Source organism: Daucus carota, chromosome 5, assembly GCF_001625215.2.
Source record: "Daucus carota subsp. sativus chromosome 5, DH1 v3.0, whole genome shotgun sequence".
NCBI lineage: Eukaryota > Viridiplantae > Streptophyta > Magnoliopsida > Apiales > Apiaceae > Daucus > Daucus carota.
Window position 1 is genome coordinate 34,073,154 of NC_030385.2, and position 19,997 is coordinate 34,093,150.

The window sequence follows — 19,997 nt, forward strand, 5'->3', positions numbered from 1 at the left end:
TAGCACTCTGGCTATCACAATGAATGATGTACTCCTTTTGCGGAAAACCCAACTCTTGGAGAAATCCTTTCAGCCACTTAAGTTCTTTACCAGCTTCTGTCATGGCAATGTATTCGGCCTCTGTCGTAGATAATGCTACACATTTCTGCAATTTAGATTGCCATGAGACTGCTCCCCCTGCTAGTGTGAATATGTAACTTGAAGTAGATTTTCTACTATCAAGATCTCCTGCCATATCAGCATCTGTATAACCTTCCAAGATTGGTTTCGCTCCCCCATAGCACAAACATAGTTTTGATGTTCCTTTCAAATACCGTAGTATCCATTTAACAGCTTCCCAGTGTTCTCTTCCTGGATTTGATAAGTACCTACTCACAACACCAACAGCATGAGCAATATCAGGTCTTGTACACACCATTGCATACATTAAACTACCTACAGCTGAGGAATAGGGCACATCTTTCATCATCTTCTTTTCTTTCTCAGTTGAAGGACAACTTTTCTTGCTTAACTTGAAGTGATTTGATAGCGGAGTACCTACAGGCTTGGCATTTTTCATGTTGAACCTTTTGATTACACGTTCAACATACTCCTTTTGTGATAAGAACAACTTCCTTGCCTTCCTGTCACGAATGATTTTCATGCCCAAAATCTGTTGTGCCGGGCCTAGGTCTTTCATATCAAAAAACTTTGACAAATCCTTCTTCAAGTTGTTGATCATGTTAATATCTTGACCCACTATCAGCATATTTTCCACATATAACAAAAGGATGACAAATTTTCCATCTGGAAACTTTTTTAGATACACACAGTGGTCTGCAATCGTTCTCTTGTATTGATGTTTCTCCATAAATGAGTCAAATTTCTTGTACCATTGCCTAGGAGCTTGTTTGAGACCGTAAAGGCTCTTCTTTAATTTGCAAACAAGATGCTCTTTCTTTGGAACTTTGAAACCTTCGGGCTGCTCCATGTAAATTTCTTCTTCCAAATCACCATGAAGAAATGCTGTTTTCACGTCCATTTGCTCGAGTTCAAGATTTAGACTAGCAACCAACCCAAGTACAACTCGAATTGACATCATCTTCACAACTGGCGAAAAAATCTCGTCAAAGTCAATTCCTTGCTTTTGTTGGAATCCTTTGACCACGAGTCTTGCCTTGTGCTTCACAATATTACCTTCGGCATTTTTCTTTAACTTGAAAACCCATTTATTTTTCAAGGCTTTCTTTCCTTCGGGAAGTTTCACCAATTCATAAGTTTGATTCTTCTGCAAAGATTTCATCTCGTCTTCCATAGCTTTCCACCAATTAGACTTGTCCTGATGAGATTGAGCTTCTTCAAAGCTCTCTGGCTCCCCCTCGCTGGTAAGAAGGATCCATTCAGATGTCGAGTATTTTCTTTGTGGAACTGGACCTCTAGTAGTCCGTCGAACTTGAGTATTTCCAACTACACCTTCAGAAGAAAGCTCCCCCTGCTCCGGAATTTCTTCATCTCGATCATCGTTAAAATCTTCTGGGCCATCATTAACATCATTTGGGTCATCATTTTCTTGTTCAACATTATCATTCTCTTCCTCATTATTGACAGGAATATGTGAAGATACAGGAACATCTTCTGGAGCTTGAGATATTTGTTGTTTTAGATTTGTTGGAGTAGTCTCATGAAACTGGTTTTCATAAAAGATCACGTCTCTGCTTCGAATAACTTTCTTTATTTCGGGATCCCACAGCCGGTAACCAAAATCTTGATCTCCATAACCGACGAAGATGCATGGATTTGACTTGAGATCAAGCTTCTGTCTCAATTCCTTTGAAACATGCACAAATGCCTTGCATCCAAACACTTTCAAGTGTGAATAAGAAATGTCTTTCCCTGACCATTTTTTCTCCGGAACTTCAAAGTTCAGTGGAACTGAGGGTGACCTGTTTATAAGATAACAGGCTGTGAGCACAGCTTCTCCCCAGAATGGCTTTGCTAGTTTAGCCATACTGAGCATGCATCGTACTTTCTCTACAATAGTGCGATTCATTCTTTCAGCAACACCATTATGTTGTGGGGTCCTTGGCACCGTCTTCTCGTGTCGGATTCCATGTTGAGCACAATATGTTGAGAATTCCCGAGACGTGTACTCACCTCCATTATCAGATCGGAGACACTTCAACTTTTTTCCTGTCTCTCTTTCTACCATAGCATGAAATATTTTGAAGCGGTCAAAAACTTGATCCTTCGTTTTTAGACAATAGGCCTATACCTTTCGTGATGCGTCATCAATGAATGTTACAAAGTACCTACTGCCACCAAGTGAGTCTTCTTCAATAGGTCCACATACATCTGAGTGGACAAGGCTGAGTAACTCAGAATGATTCTTTCTAGTAGTACTGAAAGAAACTCGATGTTGTTTCCCGAATAGACAATGCTCGCATGGATCCAGGGAAACATCTTTGTCAATAGAGATGGCTTCCTTCTTTGCAAGAGTTGTTAGTCCCTTCACGCTCATGTGACCCAATCTTCGATGCCACAGGTTTGCCGGCGTCTCTTCTTCAATAGCATTTAGACTAGGCTGACATGACTTCACATAGGTTTTATAAAGACTACCACAAATATTTCCTCTTGCAACAATCATAGAACCTTTAGATAACTTCCACGTACCTTCTTTAAATTGATTTTCATAGCCTTGACGATCCAAAGCTACTCCTGAAATTAAATTAAATCTCAGATCTGGAACATGTCGAACGTCCTTCAATACAAGTGTACACCCAATGTCGGTTCTTAAGTGTACATCACCAACGCCAATAATATTTGAGAAACTCGTGTTTCCCATCTTCACAGTACCATGGTCTTCAGATTTATAAGTTGTGAATAGATCCCTGTGGGGAGTGGCATGATATGATGCAGCAGTATCAATCACCCACTCGATATCATTGGTACCTACATGTAGGCATGCTTCTTCTCCACATGTAACAAGTGCTATATCCGATGACATAGTAACCATGGTCTCACCATCTTTATTTTCCCATCTTTATTTTCCGAACTCTGGCTCGTCTGGGACTGTTCCCGTAGTAACTTTCGGCAGTCCCTCTTTCTGTGGCCATAACGATTACAATGGTTGCAATAGCCTTCGAACCAAGAGGAGGAATCAACAGACTTTTCCCGCTCTCTTGATCTCCCTCGAACTTGCGATCTGCCTCTGCTTTGACCTCGGCCTCGGCCTCTGCCTCTACCTCGTCCTCGTCCTCTACCTCTGTTTTTGCCCCACTCTTGTTTGTTAGTTTCTGAAACCAGGGCATATGATTCATCAGTCCCAGCTTCTTTCCTCCGAGCTTCCTCATTTATCAATGCATCTGTTACCATCTGCATAGTCACATTACCGTTTGGGGCAGAATTACTTAGAGTGACAACAAGGGTCTCCCAACTATCAGGTAGAGAACTTAGGAGTAATATCGCTTGCTCCTCGTCTTTAAGAATCCATCCGGAAGCGCTTAGTTGATTCACGAGATCCTGAAATTGACTCGTGTGCTCCGTTACTGAGATACCACCTCGCAATTTATGGTTCACTAGTCGTCTCATTAGCAGCGTCTTGTTTCGAGCAGTTTTTGCTTGGTACATGCTACTAAGCTTCTCCCAGAGTTTGTATGCACTTTGCTCCTGAGCAACATGATGGAATACACTATGATCGATCCACTGGCGAATTTGTGCGACAGTTTTTCGATTCATTCTGGCCCATTCTTCATCAGTCATTTTATCGGGTTTGTCACCTTTATTTTCGAGAGGCTCTGCTAAATCCTTCAAATTTAACAAATCCTCCATCCGAGGTTTCCACATGTTGTAGTTTGTGGAAGTGAGTGCAATCATAGTATCTGCTGATGAATTTGCCATTATAATAAAAACTTCTCTTGTACCTGACTATATATGCTGAATCAGGCTAAATAGAGCTCTCCGTTGGATCCGGAAGGGTCGAAAATGGTAGGATAGGTACTTTCTGGGTCTATGAACAGTACCGCATGAACAGTAGCTACCTATATGTGAACCGTCCTTCGTCTCCGGCGTGAACAGTGTCTTCTTCTCCTACGTGAACACAGCAGCTTGAATGACGTGAACACAACACCTTGTAAGAGGCTCTGATACCACTTGTTGGGGTTTGAAAACTCTTCTATTTAACAGAAAATAGAATTACATGCATGAGGAGTAACTCTCACTCAACTGCAATACAAAAACAAACCCTCTGAACTATATTTTTAGATACATAAGCTTGTGTTTTTTTTTTATCTCACATACATGCTACTGAAATGAACGATGCTATCTATAGCCAGCCTTCAACATTGATGTGTGTGTGAACAGCGTGTGTGAAGCTTTGAAGCCGGAATAATTGATCTGCTGGAATTGTCAAGTTGTGTGCTTTCAATGTATTGGAAACTGGTGTGCTTCTAGAGAAATGGCAGCTGGATTCTACATGTAAACATCATATCAGCTGCATCATATCCGATTAACGATCCTTGTCTAAACATACATTGGCCGACATGTAAGCAGCAATCACTTTGTTAGATTCTCAAGTTCTTGTAGGAGATTCTCCTTTTGTAAATTTTGTCCAGAAGAAAGCAAAGGTGTTACTTTTTTTACAAGAGATTCCTTCACTGGAAAATGCAAGTTTAAAATCTTTTAAATTGGATAAGCGGTTGCTATAAGCAAGAACAAGAGATTGTCTGTCTGTCGCTGTCTCATGTAACGGAAAGCATAAAACTAAGTCTATTAAATTACTGAGAACACTTATTCATCATCTGATATAAAGTACACTGAGATTATTAATTTCAGACCTTTTGCTGTATGTTAAGATTTGTTAGGAGTCTGTCTATTGCATGATTCTATTTCCATACAATTTTAAGCAGGGGACCGAGCTAAAAAGTTTAAACGATCTGGATAAACAAGTCGTTTTCCACATTACTATGGGATCCTACCAAGATAACAGAATAGAACATGCAAGAAGTAGTAGGAGAATGCATGTGTAAATCAAAAAAGAAATTGAAGGAATATTAAAAGTAAATCTGCATGCAATGGTATGAAACAAACCATGATATCAAACTCATTTCCATTTTATATAACCGTTTATTTTTTGATTGTGCAGGAAACTCAATCACTTGACTCAAAAAGAAGCAAAATAAGTAATGGCATACAGTGCTGGATCAAAAACGCCAGTGACTGATGGTGCCTGTATCAGATGTTATTGAACATATTGATCATACCAGAATTAGAAATAGAACTATAGAGACTTTGGATTAACTTATGAGCGGCCTTGTAACCATGTTGCTCAGGGATATTCAGTATGTAGAATAGATATACTTAACAACACCACAAGCAGAACTACTTCATTGACATTTGAGAATATTGTTATTTTGCAGGAGACGTGATTAAGTTAATTTTTATACCGAAAGTGTGCCTCATGTCAATGCATTTTCATATTAACTAGAAGAATAAATCCCACCTTTCTTCTGCAGCTCTGCCTATCACTGACATGGTCATTATCTTAAAATATCATCTGGGGCATTTCCCTTATCCAGAAAAAATATCTAATTGAACTTTAGCTTTTTGTATTTCATTGAGTTATTTATTGTTATTTTCCTCTTTAATGGATTAAAAATTCTAGCAATCACCTTAGCAATCCACTATATATATGAAAGATGAGAACTCATAGTCCACAACCACACACAAGCTTTGCCTTCAACCTCAAACTCAAAGTTTACATAGCTTAACAATACTCAGTTTCCTTGTTTCAACTTGCATTGCTTCATCCTCGCTTTTTGTAGAACTAAAATTTCTTACCATTATGGATATGATAAGAGACCTTGCATCAAAGAAGGCTGCAGTGATCTTTACCAAGAGCTCATGTTGCATGTGCCATAGCATTAAGGCACTCTTTTATGAACTTGGTGCAAGCCCTGCAGTTCATGAAATTGATCATGACACAAATGGAAGGGAAATGGAATATGCGCTTCAAAGGTTAGGCTGTAGTCCTTCTGTCCCTGCGGTTTTCATTGGTGGAAAATATATAGGCTCAGCCAAGGACATCATCTCCCTGCATGTAGATGGATCTCTAAAAGAAAAGCTAATTGAGGCCAGGGCTATCTGGTTCTAAACACGAACATCATACATATTTTATATAATATATTATATACTACTGAAACTAAATATTCTGCTATAGGACTAGCTCCATACTGGCATATACCATGTTAAAATGCCTTGTACCAAGGCCTTCTCTTTTTGTCAGCTCTGGTGAAAAGGAACAGCTTATGAATCAGTTTTTTTAACAAAGGTGATTGTGAGTTGATGAAAGTGTCATTTTCAAAATATACAATCTGTGTCAATTAAATTTCATCTTAATTGCAGACAACTCTCTTTCTCTCTATCTTCTCTTGTATTTAAGTGTTGTTATGCACATAATTGCATGTTAGATCATTGTGCATGAGCAGACACCACTTTGGTGATTGTGCTTACAAGAATATTCAAAAAAATCACCACTGAATAAAGGTTCAACGATCACTAACCTGAAATTCAGGCAGACATGTAGACAAAGAACTTATCCCATAATGCATAAATGATGCAAAATTGTGCAAGATGCTGCTGGTTATTAATCCTTTCATATAATTAGTCGAGTGCCCTTCTTTCAGTCGCATTAGCAATAGATTCATATGAAGAATAAAATTTAATTAAAGGCTTTTTTTTTTTTGCCAACAATTAAAGGCTTCTTAATCACATCATTTACAACAATCTGTTAGGATCAAAGGACCATTTGATGGTAGATGCACAAGAAGTAGGACTATTATTAGATGAAGAAAGTATCAAGCTTCTCTTCCAGCTGAGAAATGCTTATGTCAAGCTATATGCCCCCAACCACTGCCCGTATTCGTTTCTTATACCTCATGAGCTTTTGGAGTCTGTTATGATAAATCTCTTACTCTCAAGTCTCAGCATATGACTGATGATAGTATCTTAATAATACATTCTCAGATTGACAGATACAACAAATGACACAACTATAGCTGCGCATATCATTGACATGCATCTATATTCATAACTATATTTCTTGCAGTGTTATTTTATGCCTTTGTCTTGTAGCACTAGCAATAGTATCTCCGGGTTTCCAAATTAATCTAGAATTTCTTGTGATAGGATCAATTACAAATTTTCAAAAGGCAAAAGTATTTAGCATGACTTCTGTCACAGCAAGGTTGAAAGCTTGAACTGATCATGCTGTCTCCATTCTCCATTTTCAAGATGATGCACAAGTATTATGACCATGACAGCTTCCTGGTTAGAAATTTTTTGCAGATTATTTGATGTCTTGCAGCTGAGAAATTCTAAGGTTTCATATGGTTGCCAGTTCCATGTCTCTGGTTTTAAAAGACTGTAGGGAAGTTGTTAGGATATCTTGGTAATCGGTTAAACATAGGGGTGAGCAAAAAAAACCGAAAAACCGAAACCGAGCCGAAAAACCGAAAAACCACACCGAAAAAAACCGTAGCTTAACCGAACCGACGGTTACGGTTTTACCCCTATAACCGAACCGAAAAACCGAACCGCTAATATTATTTTAAAATATTTAATATATATATATATATATATATATATATATTTATTCTATACAGATTTATGTGCTACTGACTATATACATTTATATTTTATTTGATAGATGATCAGTGCATTAGTGATTACTGGTTATGAAGTTTTACAAGAAAAATTTTGTTCAATCTTGCCATCCTTTTAATGCTCTAATATCAATATGTCCACTGCCTTTAATTAATTTTTGCATTGTTAATATGATTTTAATAATTTTTATCGCAATGTTAATATGATTTTTATAATTTTTTATTAGCACGATATTAAAGAGAATAAATTATTAAATTCGAAAACCGAAAAATACCGAAACCGACAAACAGTTAACCGAACCAAGAAAAACCGTTCCGAACGGTTCGGTTACGGTTACTACCTAAAAACCGAACCGAACCGACATACACGGTTTGGTAACGGTTTTTGGTAAAAACCGAACCGAACCGACCGGTGCACACCCCTAGTTAAACATAATAAATTTTTACTAAATATAAATGCTTAAACATAGTCATTGTTGGTTCTGTTCCTGCGCCAGTCTCTTCTTCATAATATATTCAATAATTCTTTCAGTACTGTCATCTTCTTTACAACCTTCAGTTCTATTCATACAGAACAAACCAAGCCAAATGCATGCAAGATGAAGCCAAGGACTCCAACAGATATGCAGACATATAGCAAAAACATCAAGTCCATAATATCAACACTAATATGCAATAGTAACTTTACTATATAATTTTCTTCTTTATTTTCACTTTTTGAGGGAATTTGATTCTTTATTTTGATTACTTGCTATGGTGAAAGCAGCAACTACTTTCAAAATTTGAGTCTTAGAGACAGACAGTCTGCTCAATTCTGATAAGTATAAAGTAGAGTCGGTAGCATGTAGGGTACCCAGATTGTGTATGAACAGACTAGCTGTTCCCAACTTAGAGGAGAGCTTGCAAGTTGATGCCTGCCACACTGGGAATCTTTTACAGACACTGAAAGTCATTTCCGTTTCAGTTGCGATCCCACACACAGGTCTCTTGAGTCTTACAGAATACTGTGATACAACTATGTTTGTTACATTTGTTCAACAGAACTTAAAGTCATCTAACAGAAGATTTCCCATGCTCAGGGTACCATGTGGCAGCCGCAATATCAATCAGGCATCTAAAGGTTGTAAATCTTGGAATGTCCATATAATTATATGCTGTTTGTGTTCAAGTGTTGGTCTTTATAGTAATGTGCAGACTAAAAAGATTCAAAATACTCATAAAACCAATTTTATACCAAAGAATCACATAACAAGATCATCATGAGAATCTCTTGGGACTTGACCCTCTTTATCGAATTTTGGACATCTTTCATACTTTCTTGGAGATTTAATTCCATGAGATCTGCATATAGTGAGGCCATGGTCACTAGTCTGCTCACGTCTGTGTCGAACCCAGCCATTGATGCCTTGATCATTATTCTAGGGAATGCACAAGGAGAAAATTACTAAATAGTCCTGGAATCAGACATTCACAATTGTTCCATGTAGACTAGTTCTCGTGAGCTGGAGAAGTATATATGTATTTTCACCAACTTGTTCATCAATCTCTGGAACATAAGTTTTGGTATCTACATATCTTCAAAGTGACTTTCGTAGTTTTTGGCATCTAAGTAAAGCACATTGGCTTTCGTACGTTCTTTTCTTAATACAGTAGTCCACCACAGACTGATTATAAATAGAGCAGCCTTAGAACCTCAGTCTGGAGCAACTTACACCTTCAAATTCTCATTCCCCTCAGTTTCTACCATCTAACAAAACGTAAAGATGGACAAAGTATCGCGACTTACCTCAGAAAACGGAGTGGTAATCTTTAGCAAGACTACATGTTGCTTATCCTATGCTGTGAACATTCTGTTTCATGAACTAAGGGTAGAGCCTGTGGTTCATGAACTCGATCAAGACCCCGAGGGAAGGGAAATAGAGAAGGCCTTGTTGAGGATGGGATGCAATAGCCCTGCAGTGCCAGCAGTGTTTATAAATGGAAAGCTTGTGGGTTCTACCAATGAAGTCATGTCCCTCCACCTCACTGGCTCTCTCACTCCTATGCTCAAGCCATATCAGAACATGTCTTAATTCTATTGCAGCCCTCATTATTTAATGTTATCTAGTTGAAGAATAAACTTTGCAGGGTAGTTCTTTGAGCTCACTAGCTATTAAGTACTTGGCTTTGTGCCTTGTGTCCACATGTATTATGTATTGTGTATTCAGTTCAGGTTGTCTAGTAATTAAGCAAGTAGTGTGTTTGCCTAATGAAGAAAGACAATGAAGATTGTGTAATCTCTTTGCATTCCTTAATGAAATTAGATTGAAGTACAACGTCTTAAAGGAGCAGGGAGGTTGTTTCCATGACTTGTTCTGACTAGACAACGAAAAAATTAAAGTTACTCCCAGTGGCTGAGGCACGTTATGCCCTCCGGGGTCACGTGCCCCCCAGATTTAAAAAAATAATAATATTTTTCATGTAGAATTCATGTATATAATATTAAAAACATATAATTATAACTCTCATGCACCTCCTAATTTCAAGATTTGATATCATAATTTTATTAGTTAATTTTTTTTTCTTGTATTCTTTTCACAAAAATTGAAAGGAAAAATGAGGGTTTCTCGTAAGGTTTCTTAGCTCATTACGGTTTAAAAAAAAATGATGTTCCCCCTCCACCCCCTAAGTTCTGGCTCCGCCACCTGTTACTCCTAAGGTGGTGTGTTTAATGCATAAATGCAGTTGATTAAGCACACGAACTAGCCCACTAGGTTCTGCATGTAATCATCAAAAACTCAAAACAGCTTGTCTTTCAGTTAGATCTATTGTTCTTTATTCAGCCTGAATATAATTGTAGGATTAGTAGATTTAACACCTGAAAGAGGTTGTTGCAACAGTCCATTAGCAGAGAAACTAGAGATATGCTCTACTTTTCCACAGTATGAGGTGCCATTGCAGCTTTATTCCAGATAATGATGAGTAAAAATACCTTGCTTTTGTCCTCTGTGTCTCTGCTAACCTTTTATCTTTCCGTTTTCATGTCTGCAATTGTAATTACAAAAGTACCATATTCTTAAATTTAATAATTTTTTTATACCCCGTATTTACTTAATTTCAGAATCCCTTAATTGAAAGATCATTTTTTAAGATAAATATATTTATCTAAACATAATCAAATGATAATACGAAAGTCGAGATTTAAGGGAACTCTTCAAGATTTGGAAAAAAATAAGTGTATTTTAACATGTACCTCTTTTCAAGACATTTTATTTATAATACCAAGAAGTTTCTTTTTATTACATTCTCCCCAACATCTCCTGATTTAAAAAAATTCGCTAATTTGACATGTTATTAGAGTTGGGATATATTTTGGGTTACTTATTTTCGAATTAAACTATAGCAATGCTGAGAAATTTGTGATCCCATAGCATAGTTTAGATTTATGAGCTGGGAAAAGAAAACGAAAAGGAAAAAGAAAGGAAGGTAGAGATTTGAGTTGTCGGAGAGAGCAGGGGATGGTAGTTAATGAAGCGTATGAAATGCGCGTATTGTGCTGGAATAATACAAGCAAAGAACAAACTGGTCCCGGCCACATATTGATTTGAATGATCGGAGAATCCAAAAGATATACAGTAGTATTGTTGTTGTATGGTCCTAACGTACTTTAAAATTTCATCATCCCACTTGACAGAGGACTATTGCAATCACCAGATTCCAATCTTACAAATGGATACACGCATATGAATCTTTCACTTCTTTAGTCCGTAAGAGCGGTAGATATTCAAAATTTATTTCCAAATATTAGTTCGCAATATATATAATTTACTCCACTCCCGTCAATAAAATAGGATTCTAAAATTCTCTCCGTCTTCGAATAGCCGTCTTGTTATTTGAGGAGCTTCTATGAACTAATTTTGGCTCTAAACAATTGTGATTTGTTTGAGATAGTAGACAAGTTACCCACGTTGTCTGAATTTTCAAACAATTATTAAATCAAATATATAGGGCATGTTTGGAAGTTAAAAATTTGAAGCAAAATTAGAGGTTTGACGTATTTTAGAGATTTGACCACTAAAATAAGCTAATATTAATGTTTGGTAGTTAGCGGATTGAAATAGAGATTTGAATCCAAAAAGATAATTTTGAAAAAGCTAGTTTGGGGAGTTTTTTCGATTAGCGGTTTTCGTTTGTTTCAGAAAAAACCAATGAATCAGCTATTTACCAAACAGTTTTATGAGAAACAACTAATTCAAACCGCTAGTTAAAACATCAATCAACTAGTTAAAATATCTAATTCATTTTGCTAACATTTAACCGCTAATTTTTAAACAGGGTCATAGTCTTTTTGGTTTGGACTTTGATATAAAAAAATATTATCAGTTTATAAAATAACTTAAAAGCGGATAAAATTTCTTGAGAAAACTTAATGTAAAATTCAAAACAATTTGGAAGTTGGCTTAAATTTATTAGGATGATGCTTGATAAAAAAAAAAAAGGGGGTTAAGTATTAAGTTGGTTACTGGAGTGAAGGTCATGTATTACTTCTCTCATTGATCTTTTACAGGTATCATTTTGATCACTAAAGTCGTATAAAATATCAAATGGATACCTCTAAATATGTGTCGGAAAAGTAAATATTTTTTTGTGAAGTTATACACATTTTTCTTCAACGTTACTATAACCAATTGAAAACTGATGAATTCTAGTATTTTTAGATAATATATCTAGATTTTTAAAAAATTATTTATTATTTATTTTAAATTTTACAATTATTTAATCTGATTTAAATAAAAACATAAAGTAAAAAAGTCTAGAAGAATTTACCAGTTTTCATTTGGTTATAATAATTTTGAAGGAAAAATGTGTATAACTTAAAAAAAATATTTGTTTTCTCGACACATATTTAGAATTATCCATTTGATATTTTACAAAAATCAAAATGATATTTTTAAAAGATCAATGAAAAAAGTGATATATGTCTTTCATTTCAGTGACTAACTTTATACTTAACCCAAAAAGAGTAGTAGGGATGATGTACTTTCTCAAACAATTTATTTCATTTTTGTTATTTTCCTGATAAAAATTTTGTCAGTCCGAATAAAGAATTTATCAAAATTATTTTAAATCATCAATTTTTAATAAATTAATAGTTGTTTAAAATATAAAGTTGAATTAATAATTTAAAGTATACACATGTCATAATAAATCAATGCAACTTACAAGGAACAAAGTATTATTTTTAAATTTAGCTAAACTTACCTTCCAATATTAACTATATTTGATCAATTTTTAGAAATTCTACAACTCTTTTATAATATTAAAACAACAATTTCAATTTTAAATTAAATAATACTACTATAAATTTGAAATATAACTTATCAATATAATTATATTTTAATAATTCAGTCGATTTTGGACCTAATATATGCCTTATTTTGTCCCTTTGCAATTATAAAGATAATTGAGTAGATAATCATTTATTCAGCAATATTAAAAGAAGTGAACGGAAAAGAAAAGTAAAAGGGCGAAGACGAAATAAAACAAGCAACGAAAGAAACCACATTTCATTCGCTTCTTTGCTTGTCATCTTACACCAAAACTCTTGTTTATTTCTCCCATCCTTCCCAAACACCGACACTGCTCCCCAGTCGTCAAACCCTAATCCCTCAATTTTACATTCTATGGATTCTTGACCAGGTTTTCTCTTTGACTTTTTCATTCATTTTGTTCTCAATTTCAATTTTCCTTTTTTATTGTGTTTATGATTGATCGAACTCGTTGACTGTTCATATCTGTTAGATGATCACTTACTGTTTGATTTGTTTGTTTGCTAATTCTATTGTGTATTTTAATTTGGCTGCTACTGATTGTTGATTTGTGTGGAGATTTGTTAGAGATCTGTTTGGTGATTTCGCTGTTTCTCGTGGAATTTTATTGATTTGATTCTACTGTTTGCAGTGCTTCGCAGAGTTGGGGAGGCATATGAGGTGTGGTAACCACGACTTCAGCATACTGTTGTTTCGGGACTTGTCGCTTATTGAGGTTAGCTGGAGTTTTTGTTCTCAATTGTTTTTTAATTGGAGCAAGTTAGTTGCAATTTAGTCTAGAGTGGTGATTGAGATTGGTGTATACCGTGTTTTCTATTGTTTTTGGGGTGGTTTGAAGGATTTTTAGTGGCCGAAGAGCAGGATATGTATTTCAATATGAAAAGAGTAGTCGTGTTCTGCAATATGCGCTGTTTAGTGAAATTCTGATTTTAATTAAGGAAGAAAATTTAATTAGAGTGTAGTGAGTACTTGAATACTTATGGTATTAGTATTTTACTATTTTTAGATTTAAAATGTTATTGAACTCTTATTGTACGGGCCTATATTGCATCTTTTTTGTTCCGTGCTCATCATGGAAACTATCATGATGTTTCCATATGGTTTGAAGTGTTTTCAGGTATCTTGGTGCGTAAAGCGGGAGAAAGTTAGTTATTTAACTGAAAGCATTGTTGGCGTTTTGCGTGTTGGGTTTGGACTCTAATTTTGTCAAGGGAGAATTGTTTTAATGGCTGAAGGAGAGGAGGGCATTGAGCTTAAGTTTCGAATATTTGATGGAACAGATATAGGTCATAGAACCTATCCGCCATCTACCACTGTTGCAACTCTTAAGCAAAGGCTAGTTGCTGAATGGCCTCAAGGTTGGCAATATGCTACTAATTATAATTACAAAATTTTAAACTATCTACGTTTGCTAGGGCCTGCATATGCAGAATGTTTAGAGCAACTGTTAGATGCTTGATTAGTCTCCATCATTAATATGTGCTTTTCTAGTATCTGCTTGTCTGGTTCCACCCAACATATGTCATAATATATATATCTGATAAGCAGCTGGCGCCTCATTTTAAGTTCGTTATCCCTTTCCTCTATAGGAATATCATTTTCATATAATTTCTCATGCGTTGTTTCACACATGTAAATGAAACCTTCCTCTGTGTTAGATCTAATTAGAGGGATTATTTGTAATAGTTGAGTTTTTTTAAGCAAGCATCTCATAATATTTGCAATGAGCAACATCACGGTGGTGATTAATGTGGCTTTGAATTAGTGAATGGAAGAGGTGCCTAAAACCATGAATAAGTTTCAGTTATAGAAGTCTATATTTCATAGTCCATGTACATATATATAGATATAGAAGATATATGTAGCTTCAAGACTTCAATGTTCTAGGTGGCTACATGTGTCATATTACCTGGTCTCTCACTCTCTCCTTCGTATAGGCGGACATCACTAATGTTCTATTTATCTCCTATCATATGGACATGCTATATGACTTTATTCAAGAGAATATCTCAATCTGTCCTCTTGAAAGAACAAGAAAGGATGGACAAAGGCCTCTTGTTTCACTTAACTGAAAGGGGCTGCATTTGACTACCGTAAACACTGGGCTTTCCAGTGCCAAACAAGTTCAGAATGATAAGATAAGCCTACCTGTGACAGGATAAGTTTTGCATTTTGGTGAAGTAGCCATGCCCAGTGTTATCGAAAGCATTAAGCGCATCGAGGCGCAAAACTCTCTGGAGCCTAGGCGCAAAGCGCAAAAGCGAGGCGCGCTCTTCTTTGAAGCTAGGCGCATGTTTTACAATTTTTTTTTACTTATTATTTAGGATATATGTATATAGGTTTATAACATAATTTATACTTCATACTCCCTCTGTCCCATCCAATTCTTATCATTTGAAATGGAGTACTCGGCATGTATTTTAAGACTCATAAATAATATAGTTTCATAACTTATTTTTTAAATTTTCTTTTTCTGAATAAAAATTTAATCATTAAACTTTTATTCAGAAAAAGAAAATTTTAAAAATAAATTATAGAACTATATTTTTGAGCCTTAAAATGCGTGTCGAGCAGTCCCCTCCAAACGATAAGAATCGGAGGGGACGGAGGGAGTAATATATTAAATCACACTTTAAGCCAAAAATAACTTAATGTATCCTTTATAATATATTAAATAATACTTTTAGAGGGGAAAACAATCCTAAAATTATATATTGAAATTCAAAATTTATGTTTCATAGGCAGAATTCCAGGCTAGTACTTTTTATTTGGGCCTAAAATTCTTTTTTTTGTTATGGGTTAGTACTTTTGGGCCTTAAAAGTGACCCAAAATTCTTTTTTTTGTTATAGGTTAGTACTTTTGGGCCTTAAAAGTGGCCCAATAACATTAAATATCTTATCATGCGCTTAGCTTCGCTAAAGCGCGCTTTTCTACCGCTCCGTGCTTAAGCGCGCTTTGTGCTTCAAGGCTAAAAGCGTGCGCTTCATTGAAGTTGCTTTGCCTCGACATATATGAGGCGCTAAGGGTGCGCTTTGCTTCGCTTTGCGCCTAGGCGCTCGCCTAGGCGCGCTTTTCACAACACTGGCCATGCCTATCATCTATTGGAACTTGAAGTTTTAAGAACTGGTATAATGGAACTTGTATATGCATTTGCGGTACTTGGATATAAAAATGAAAATGCTGTGGCTAATGTAAAACTGTCACTAACAGTTCAGTAGGAAATGAGATCTGGTGTTTAAATTAAATGCATTTTCTGTTTGGAAGTTGATACTTGTATTCTTACTCCACTACATTACCTTCAAATTCCTAGTAATCATAAGTTTCATAATTAATCACAAATAATTTATTTTCCATCTAGTAACATAAAATGAAGATGTATGAAAGCAAATTGACAAGCCTCTTTTTTGATCAGAAGTCAAAAGTTGAAACCTAGCAACCGGGTAAAAACCTGCTTAAGGCTTCTGCTAATTTCAAGCTGTAAGTTACCTTTAATGTTAAATTAGCAGGCCACAAGAACACAGCTATGGATCAGTGAAATGACCTAGCAACTGGTGGTGAATTGGTGTAGGCTGCCACCATAATAAAAATTTTCAGACCGGTTATCTTTGTGTACAGAAAAAAAAAAAAATCAATATTATGTTTGTAACAAGGAACTTTTGTTTTGGCTAAGAACTTGAATTGCTGTAATGTTTACAATTTTGAGTTGCAGTGAAGTGTTTTTATCGAGTTCTTATGACAATCTCTCTGTTGGCAGATAAGTCCGTTATACCAAAATCAGCAGGTGATATGAAACTTATTCATGCGGGAAAGTTTTTGGAGAACAGCAAGACACTTTCCGAGTCCAGAATACACATTGGTGACCTCCCTGGAGGTGTCATAACGATGCATGTAGTGGTTCAACCTCCTGTTGCGAAGAAAAAGACAGGTCTGTTTATCTTTTAGTCATTACCAAGGTGTCTGACTCCCAAATATATGCTTATATGTGCAAAGACATACTCATATTGTTTCAGCTGTAGTAATAAAGGTCTTATAAATTTCTGTTTTTGGTATGGTTCAGTAATATGATGAACAATGAATAAATAGTATGTGTTCAAATAGAGACTAGTGTAATATATATTTATTTTGTTGTTAAATTGGAGGTAGCTATTAGAGGAATATAAGATGACCTGGACATGAATTTAATGGATAAAACAAGGGAAATCTGATGTTTTTATTTGTAAGAAAGTAGCAAGTGTTAGCAAAGATGAGACCCCTAGTAACCTGATATGAAAGATTTGCTAAATGAGATTAATTAGCCTGACCGAGAATTGATATTCAATGCGAAAATGCACTTAGAATTAGGCCTGTAAACGGATCGGATTTGGATCGGATCTAGCTAAATCCATATCCTAACCATTTAATTTTATCGGATTCGGATCGGATCATGAGTAGGATATTTTACAAGTCAATCCATATCTAGTACATTCGGATCGTGGATAATCGGATCGGAGATCCGATCCACTAAAAATTATGAAATATATTTTTGCATCATGTATTAGCCTATTATAAAGAAAAAAAGTGATATTTTGTAACTATATTAATTCTTGAATTTTAACTTAACAATCACAAAAAGACCTAATAAAGTAGTAAAGTAAAATCTGCAGTTTTGTGTTATAAATAAAAATACAACTGAAAACTTTGTTGATTGTTGCTATGTTGAAGAATGTATCAAATGAATAGAAAAATAACAAATAAGTTGTTTGATACTTCTGGAGGAAGCAAATTATGGTCTTCTCGGTTATAAGAAAATATAATATAGGATTTTGTCTTGTATTTTTAGAAAATTTTATTTTGCATGTAATAATATAATATAATATAATATATTATAATATAAAACATATACTATAGCTAAGCGTGAACGGATCGGATCATTAACAGATCGGATTTGATCATATCCATATCCATTTTTTATTGGACCGGATTATTATTGGATCGGATTATTAGCAGATGGGATTTTCTTAATAGAGATCCATATCTATTTATTTAACCACGGATTGGGTCGGATCGGATATCCGACCCATTTACAGGCCTACTTAGAATGGAACTTGTGTGAAAATACTTCCCTATAATTGACTTGTTGAAACTTTTCCCTGGATTTCTCCCGTGTGAGATGCTTTAGATAATTACTCCCTCCGTCCCATTTATATTGGCCACAATTCCAATTTTACAAGTCCCAAAGTTTATATAGGAAGTTGAGTGTTAATTATGTTAAGTTATTTACAAAATGATACAGTTTTTAGAAACTGTCAGTATAAAAGATGATCGAATAAAACGTGGAATTTGATTGATGGACAAAATAAGTGGGACGGAGGGAGTACATTTTTAGGAAATGTAGTCTTGGCTCAGAGAAGTCCTTTTTACCCCTGACACGCAGACAGTGGAACACTAGTTCCCCTTTGTAGAGGTCTTATTTATGTTTTCCAACTATGTAATTGGAGAATATTGACAATAAATTGCATTATAAGCTAGCAAAAATTTAAACCCTTTTAGACTCTCAATGTGTGCAACTATTTAAATGAAATATAGGCTTGTACTTTTATTAGCTTACTGAGTAGCCGTTTATGGAATTTTAATATTTCTACAATGAACTGAATTTGAAATTAATCTAGATGGGCACCTACTGTAGTAGGTATATCAAATTCAGCACTCTGATTGTCATGCAGCCTATATTCTAGCTCTTGGTTCTTTAATAACTATATTTGCATAGAATGATTCAGTTTTTCTATTGTATGTGGATTCCTTTTCCCTTTCTGTGTCATATTTGCTTTTCAAAAATTAACATCCTGCCTCTGCTGTGCGTTCTCAACTTTAATTTTTTGGGTGCCCTGTAGACAAGAACAAGGACGAAAAGCCAAAACAGGGTACTTGCTCGTGCACTATTCTCTAGAGTGAAAGGCTATCTTGCTGCCCCCTAATGAAGTACCACCTTCTCGTTTCGTATTTGCATGGTTCTTTATGAATCAGTTTATTGTTGATGTAGCATTTGAAATGCATCTACAGTTCATGGGGAACACGAGTTGAAAGAAAATCAGTAAAGGGCATCAATGATTTAACCGGTCGCCTTCACTCTGTGTTATTGCATTACATGACTGTTTTGTCGATATTCAAAATTTAAGTGTCTAGTTGTCTATTGTCTACTGTCTGCTGTCTGCTAGAAATTTATTTTCCTTATGCTTGTGTAGCCGTGTGTGAGTAAGAGGGATGCAATTTGTTACGGTGGTGAATGGTGATACATAACAGAAGACTTGTCACTGTTTACTGTAAGATTTAATGAGAATTTTGAAGATTATAGAATTGAACATTATTGTTTTATGTAGTGCATATAATATTATATGTCTGCGAGAGCTCTGTGGATAATGGCTTGCACACTCTATAAACATTTTGTAATACACAAAAGAAATGCACTTTGTGTTAAGTTGACAAATTTGCTAAATTAAAGGATAGTGTTTCAATAATTGTTGTACACATTGCCGTACAGATTTTTATGTCTCATATGATTGCAGTGGAACAAGTTGGTTGTGGGTTGAATGAAATTCGTAATACTGATAACTGATAAGTACAACATCTATGATCTGCATTCCTTGAATTTCCACAAATTTAGCTTACTGATCAATTTTCCAACTTAAAACAAATAAGCATATAACTGAGACAGGTTGAACTCTTATTTTATTCTTCTCCTGTATATTGTTCTCTTTTGTTCGAGGCCTATCCTGTCGTATTGGTATTGGTTCTATTAATATCATGTCGGTTTGAATCTGGTCCGGATTAAAACTTACTATTAGAATGGACATATGTCCATAAGTTTGTAAGCTTTGATAAGTCACTTTTAACTTCCCTTTTTTTTAAAAAAAAATAGTTAAGACAAACTAATCTCCTATCAGTATATTCCATGAATTCTTCCAAAAATATACATTTCAAAGGAAAACATATAGAAAATTAAGTTCTATCAATTGATTGTTTTTTACGTGGTATAAATCCGGTCAAACGTTGTCATCTGTGATTAGACTAAAA

The 19,997-nt window shown here is 35.2% G+C and overlaps 3 protein-coding genes across 4 annotated transcripts; all 3 read left to right on the plus strand.

The window, feature by feature from the left end:
* Positions 1 to 5,723: 5,723 nt before the first annotated feature.
* Positions 5,724 to 6,360, plus strand: LOC108222584 (glutaredoxin-C11). Its single transcript, XM_017396486.2, has one exon. It carries the CDS (start codon positions 5,819 to 5,821, stop codon positions 6,125 to 6,127), a length of 309 nt encoding a protein of 102 aa, XP_017251975.1. The 5' UTR covers positions 5,724 to 5,818; the 3' UTR covers positions 6,128 to 6,360.
* Positions 6,361 to 9,278: 2,918 nt separating this feature from the next.
* LOC108222303 (glutaredoxin-C13) lies at positions 9,279 to 9,952 on the plus strand. The gene has a single exon (XM_017396222.2). It carries the CDS (start codon positions 9,401 to 9,403, stop codon positions 9,707 to 9,709), a length of 309 nt encoding a protein of 102 aa, XP_017251711.1. The 5' UTR covers positions 9,279 to 9,400; the 3' UTR covers positions 9,710 to 9,952.
* A 3,186-nt stretch (positions 9,953 to 13,138) lies between these two features.
* On the plus strand, positions 13,139 to 19,323 carry LOC108223974 (membrane-anchored ubiquitin-fold protein 3). 2 transcript variants are annotated; one of them, XM_017398471.2, is made up of 5 exons: positions 13,139 to 13,316; positions 13,578 to 13,661; positions 14,064 to 14,304; positions 16,702 to 16,872; positions 18,818 to 19,323. In XM_017398471.2, the coding sequence occupies exons 3-5, from the start codon at positions 14,172 to 14,174 to the stop codon at positions 18,871 to 18,873; spliced, it is 360 nt and encodes a 119-aa protein (XP_017253960.1). In that variant the 5' UTR covers positions 13,139 to 13,316; positions 13,578 to 13,661; positions 14,064 to 14,171; the 3' UTR covers positions 18,874 to 19,323. The 2 variants fall into 2 exon arrangements, with proteins under 2 accessions (XP_017253960.1, XP_017253959.1); XM_017398470.2 differs by having other exon boundaries at positions 13,166 to 13,316; positions 14,055 to 14,304.
* Positions 19,324 to 19,997: the final 674 nt, after the last annotated feature.